Raw genomic sequence first — 6,375 nt, forward strand, 5'->3', positions numbered from 1 at the left:
ATGTATGCACCATGTCTGAGACCACTCACCCAAGCAGATTTCTTGCATCTTCTCCTCAGCTCCTGACCCTGCTCGGTGTTGCCCTTACCTCCCTCAGGCTGGATGATGGGCTGTTGCTTGTCTCCCCAGGCTTCAGGAGAGGCCCAGGAAAGCTGTGTTTCCACAAAGCTGGGCTGGCCCAGTTCTGTGCCACTTAGAGCCCTGTGTGGCTGGATGCCAAGGTTCCTGCTCCCACTTTGCCTGACCCTTTACACTGAGCCTAAGCACGACCTCTAGTATCACCCACACCCCTCCTCCTGGGCTTGGAATCCCACAGCTGGCTCTGCAGGCTGGGGGGCTGCTTCAGACACCACTAGCCTCTGATCCTAGCTCCAAGCCTTACCCTTTGGTGAGCCACACGCCCCCTCTCAGGAAGACCTGGAGTGCTCAGGGGCCCTCTGTGTGTGTAATTTTATGAGTTCCCTCCAAAGGAACCTGTTGGCTGAGAGCAGCAAGGTCTGAGTGTGTGACCAAGTGGTTCCTTCTTGCAGAGCTCCCTTTCTTCTGAGGGGAGACTGAGGTGCAGGGAGGGAGCAATTAATAGCCCTGTCCTGTTCTTGCTCGCACTCCTCTCCTTACCCTGCCTCTCCCTCTGCCACCTGAGCCTGGCTTCCCTCAGGGCCACCTGGGGTTGGAGTATAGTGGCCTATGGGGGGCCATGGTCACACCCAGAGTTCACTTCTGCCTGGGGCTCAAGGAGGGCCCTTTGCCCTTGAGGATGCCCCTTTCTCTTAGCACTGCCACCAGCTTGACATATGCTGGGGCTTCCCCACCTGGGCAAGAAAGCCCTTCATTTATCAGCTTTCCTGCCCCATAAGACGCAGTCTTCTGTTCTGGTGGGCAGAGGACAGAGGACAGTGGAGACTCTCTTCTTACAGGGCCTGCCAGCCTTCTTCCTCAACCCAGCCCCTCAGCTGTTGCTCCCAGATCTGGCTGTTGTTCCAGCCTCTTCCTGGCTGAACCAGGGGCCCTTCTTATGCCTAGCACAAGTGCCATGCCCTCCGTAGAGAACCCTGATGCCTCCAGGTGCTATGCCAGAGGTGGCCTTGCAGGGCCCTCTCCGCATCTCCCAACTTCTATGAAGAGGCTTTGTCTCAGGTTCCCTGCCACCCCAAGCCTGGATGGACCCTGCCCTCAGTGGGGGCTGCATGCATCTCTGCTCCAGGACAGCAGGAGGAGTGCTCAGAAGGCTTGGGGGTTTGGACCCAGTGCAAGATCAGGAGCCCAGGGATCTCTTTCAACAGCCAGAGTGTCCAGTTGAGAGGACAACATCTAAGACTCTCCACTAACATGAGCCTGGGCACATAGGAGTGTAGCTGATTGCAGGGAGCCCCCAACCTTCATGAGGGTTCCTTTGGAGCATTGTTTCATCCGTGTTTGGAACAGACCAGGGAAATGCTATGTGGCCACCTGCAGTGGTGTGAGATCGTGGGCCCCCTGAGGAGGCTCCCAAAGCAAACTGAGAAGCAATTAGAGTTTTTGCTTCTGACCTCTGTGGGTCTCCAGGTTCCAACCCTGGGGACCTTGGTCTGTGTTCTGGCCTCTGAAATGGCATTTCTGACACCTTTACCACCACCTCAAAATGATTTTTTTTTTTTTGGTCTTTTTTTTGCCACGACGGAAACTCCTCAAAATGATTTTTGAGTCCATGGGTCAGACGTGTCTATCTCAGCCTTGCCCCATGTTGCCATCTCCATCTCAGGAGAAAGGGCCCAGGCATTTTCCCTCTGCTGTTTGCTCTTCCCATAAGGAACCAAGGTGAGATTCCCAGATGACCCCAGAGGTGATGTGTAGTGTATCCGTTCCCTTTACACTCTGAGGTGACACATGGGATGGGAACCTCCAATTGGAGCCTGTGTGTTAATCTGGTATTTCTTGGGGGATTGGGAGATGCAGCGATGACCAGCATCTCCAGGAGGCCCTGGAAGAAGTTCCAGCCCCAGGTCCAGTCCCAGCTCTGGCCCCAGCAGAGGCCCCAGGCCTGGCAAAGATCCCAGCTCCAGCGGAGGCCTCAGAGCCAGCTTTGGTCCTGCCAGAGGCCCCCACAGAGGCTTCTGCCTCAGAGGAGACCCCAGCAGAGGCCTCAGCAGGGGCCTCAGTCCCGGCCCTAGCAGAGGGCACAGCACAAGCTGAGGCCCCTGCCCAGTACCCAAGTGAACGCCTGATCCAGTCCATGTCGGAGGAGAATCAGATTCCCTCGCACCTGCCTGCCTGCCCGTCCCTCCAGCACATTGCCAGTCTGCAGGGGAGTGCCGTCGTCGAGTTCTTCCACAACAGCGTTGCTGAGGTAGGGCCCAGCGTGCATCTCACTGGCTGGTGTGTGTGTGGAGGAAGGTGGCATGGTTGTCCTGGGGCCGTGGCAGGCTTGCCTCGAGGCCAGCCCCAGGTTCCCAGACCTCTCTGTGCTGGCTTTGCAGCCAGCTTCAGCTATTGACAGCTTGGAGGACCTGAGTAGGGAGAACTTGGGCTGCCCTCCCCTGGCCAGTTGTCCCCTGCATCACTGTCACCCTCTGCTCCATTCCTAGCCTCAGGCCTGAGGCAGACCCCACAGCACACCCCTCTCCCACCCCTCACCTCCTCTTTGCTGACAAGTTTATAAATACATCAAGATGCAGTGGAGGTCCCATGTCTCCCCATCCAAGGCTGTGGGCTCTTCCCTGGGACGGATAGGTTCCTGGGTGGTGGGGCTGGCAGAGGAGGGGGCCCTGGCCACCCTGCTCTCCTGCAGGCCCTGACCGACCTCATCTGTGTCTAGGTGGAAAATGAGGAGCTGCGACACCTCCTGTGGTCATCAGTGGTGTTCTACCAGACCCCGGGGCTGGAGGTGACAGCCTGCGTGCTGCTCTCCACCAAGGCTGTGTACTTTGTGCTGCATGACGGCCTCCGCCGCTACTTTTCTGAGCCGCTGCAGGGTAGGCACCAGGGCCTGAGCAGACAGACGGGGCTCTGAGGGGACAGTGATTTGACTGCACAGGCTGAGAATCTCTTTTCTGGGGAAGGGGGTATGTGACAGCACTTTTCTCAAGCTCTTGGGAAGTGAGGCCAGGCATGAACACACCCAGCCAGGGTCTGGTGAGTGCCCAGGAACTAGCCACATTGAGGAGGGGCTAGGCAGCCTCTGCCCCCGGGGCCTCAGTGAGAGCTCTAACCAGTGGCCTGTCTTAGGGATCCCGGTGACTCCAGCACACGAGGTCTTCTGTGCATAGAAATGGTGGTGGCTCCACACCATGCCTCAGGCCAATCAGGGGGGACCCAGTCCTGCTCAAGGCAGCTGCTCACCCAGCACAACCACATTCAGTCCCTTTCTCTCCATCACAGATTTCTGGCATCAGAAAAACACCGACTACAACAACAGTCCATTCCACATCTCCCAGTGCTTTGTTTTAAAACTCAGCGACCTGCAGACAGTCAACGTTGGGCTTTTCGACCAGTATTTCCGGCTGACTGGTGAGTGACTGCTGTGCTTTGTCCTGTCTTGGGTGAAGGCCAGTGTCTCCAGTGGGCTTCCATCGTCCTATAGGGGTGCATTATCGCAGGCAGAGTTATCTCTTTGTTCACAAGCCAGTTCACCAGAGTGGGAGGAAGCAGCTTCAGGAACTGCTGAGAGTGCAGAACTCACCCCCCAGGACTCGGAGCGGGAGGCCGGGGGCAGAGGCAGTGAAGTGCTGGGCAGGCAGGGCAGAGTGGGCCCTGGGCTTATGGGCAGGATGTTTCTGACTCATACTTCCTGAAGAGAGAAAGCTAAGCTCTTTCCCTGATGCCTCTGTATCCCCTTCCAGAGAAATGTCACAACCCTTCCGGCTTGAGAAATGGCCATCTCCCCAGACCCCATGCTACTTTCCCACATGGGCCCTCCCGGCCCTTGCTCTGTGGTCTGCAGGTCCAGGCTGATCTGCTAGAGACTAGAGGTGGCTCCAGGGGCAGGGACGGGGGCTGGGGGAGCAGCAGCCTGCAGCCGTGACTGGCCTTTCTTCCACAGGTTCCTCCCCGGCGCAGGTGGTTACATGCTTGACGCGGGACAGCTACCTGACACACTGCTTCCTCCAGCACGTCATGGCTGTGCTGTCCCTGCTAGAACGCACACCCTCTCCTGAGCCTGTCGACAAAGACTTCTACTCTGAGTTTGGAAACAAGACCACAGGTACCCCCACCCAGCTTGGGTCTCCTGGCCAACCCTGAGAGCAGTAGCAGGCCCTAGAGCAACCTCTCTGTGCCCCGGCCCCATCTCTGCTTCTGTCTCTCCTCTTTGTCTCTTTTCATGCTAAGTCACTAGGGTTTTCCGTGAACTTCCCCATGCCACCAAATCCACAGCCATCCAGTGGGTGCTTCTCAGTGTCCACTCCACTCTGGTCTCAGCTGCTGGCCTGCGGGTCTCTGCCTAAATATGGGGGATTGGAGCCCTCTCTCCTGCTTCTGACAGACACTCAGCTCTTGCTGCTGCCTCTGGGTGGCTTGGGGCCACTGGTGCTCCCAGCCTCACCACAGGCCAGTTCCAGGCTCCAGCCCCACTGGCATCTCTCTGCAGGAAAAGTGGAGAACTACGAGCTGATCCACTCGAGCCGCGTCAAGTTCACCTACCCCAGTGAGGAGGAGATCGGGGACCTGACGTTCACTGTGGCCCAGAAGATGGCTGACCCAGAGAAGGCACCGGGCCTCAGCATCCTGCTGTACGTGCAAGCTTTCCAGGTGGGCATGCCACTACCTGGGCGCTGTAGGGGCCTGCTGCGCCCCAAGACATTGCTGCTCACCAGCGCCGAGATCTTCCTTCTGGATGAGGACTTCGTCCACTACCCGCTGCCCGAGTTCGCCAAGGAGCCTCCACAGAGGGACCGGTACCGACTGGATGATGGCCGCCGCGTCCGGGACCTGGACCGCGTGCTCATGGGCTACCAGACATACCCGCAGGCCCTCACCCTGGTCTTTGATGATGTTCAGGGCCACGACCTCATGGGCAGCGTCACCCTGGACCACTTTGGGGAGGAGCCAGGGGGCCCAGCCAGAGCTGGCCAGGGCCGCGAGGTCCAGTGGCAAGTGTTCATCCCTAGCGCTGAGAGCCGCGAGAAGCTCATCTCGCTGTTAGCCCGCCAGTGGGAGGCTCTGTGCGGCCGGGAGCTGCCCGTGGAACTCACTGGCTAGCTCACCGTGTCTGGCCTGGTGTCCACTCAGGGCGGGAAAGGAGGCTTTCTTTGTTCTTTTAAAAATGTTTTCTTCTCTCTTGGTACCTTCATTTGACTGTCCTCCCAGAGAATGTGAACTGTGTGTTCAATTGGTTCTGTCTTGAGAGTGAAAGTGCCGGCCCCTCCAGGGTCTCCGGGTACCATCAGCTTCCCGTGGATCTGTCTGTCCCTGGTGCCACGTGGCCGGGCACACCAGTGTCGTATCTTCTGTCGTGGGACTGTTGTTAACGTTGCACCGTGGTTCTGGATTACTCTTTTACACGTCCTTTCCTGAGATGTCAAGTCGTCTTGTTACTGTTGTTGTCATTGTGGGCACCTGCTGCTAATTATGAAGCTGGCCGCACAGTGCACATTGAAAGCTCCTGCCCTGTGCAGTTTTCCAAAGGGGAAGCCTCTCCGGGACCAGACAAGTGGGAATGAGAGCCCTGTGGGGCAGGAGTCCCCCAGGCCTTGAGGCTGAGAGGGCTGGGGGTAGGGGACCTACAGCTGCCAGCCCCAAGTGTGATTCCTGTTGCCTATTTTCTCTATTCCATAAAGCCAAGTTTGACACAGTCTGGCTCTTTTATTTCAAGGGCCACTGGGGTCCCAGCAGGGCACTGGGCAGAGCGTGGTGAGAGAGAGGGTGCCATCAAGAAGGTGAGATATTGCGGGAAGGCAAGGAGGGAGGAGGAGATGAAGGGAAAGTATGTGGCTCTCCCAGGGCCAGATGCGGAATCGGTGTCACTGGAACCTGGGACAGGGAAAGGGCCATGCTGGGCCAGGGCTAAACCCAGAGCCTCAGGGCAAACAAGGGGCATGAAGCTCCTCAGGCATACCTGGCACACTGGCTGCTGCCCTGCCACCTTCACACCTGGGCCTGCTGTGAGGCTTAGGCCTGGAGCCTGGGATAGCTTACTCTGTGAGGTCTGCCTGCAGGGGGAAAAGCCTACAGGGAGGTGGCCCCAGGGCTGGAGTGTGGGGAGGAGTGCCCTGTGCCGTCCGTGTCTGGGTTCCTTGTCCTGAGAGATTGTTGTCTCAGGGAGCCCAGCTAAGGTAGGATGTAGGATTTCTTTAGGAGCCAGCCTCTGTGCCCCATCCTTCCTCAACCCGTTCCTGCCCTCCACAGCAGGGCTTCTGAGGCTCACTTGCCTCTCTTTCATCCTGGCCCAGTCAGGAGCCT

At 58.0% G+C, this 6,375-nt stretch overlaps 1 protein-coding gene across 7 annotated transcripts in view; it reads left to right on the forward strand.

Annotated features, from left to right (window-relative positions):
• Positions 1-5,767, forward strand: part of NISCH (nischarin) — a 34,976-nt gene extending 29,209 nt beyond the window's left edge. The window contains exons 17-21 of one of the 7 annotated variants that reach the window (XM_047776245.1): positions 1,930-2,326; positions 2,795-2,951; positions 3,358-3,486; positions 4,019-4,180; positions 4,565-5,767. In XM_047776245.1, coding sequence (XP_047632201.1) covers positions 1,930-2,326; positions 2,795-2,951; positions 3,358-3,486; positions 4,019-4,180; positions 4,565-5,175 — 1,456 coding nt within the window. In that variant the 3' untranslated portion in view covers positions 5,176-5,767. Of the gene's footprint in view, positions 1-59; positions 2,327-2,794; positions 2,952-3,357; positions 3,487-4,018; positions 4,181-4,564 lie in introns of those variants that run through there. The other 6 variants (XM_047776256.1, XR_007134413.1, XR_007134415.1 and 3 more) reach the window with 6 other exon arrangements.
• Positions 5,768-6,375: the final 608 nt, after the last annotated feature.

The sequence above is a fragment of the Phacochoerus africanus genome, chromosome 1 (assembly GCF_016906955.1).
Source record: "Phacochoerus africanus isolate WHEZ1 chromosome 1, ROS_Pafr_v1, whole genome shotgun sequence".
Classification (NCBI taxonomy): Eukaryota; Metazoa; Chordata; class Mammalia; order Artiodactyla; family Suidae; genus Phacochoerus; species Phacochoerus africanus.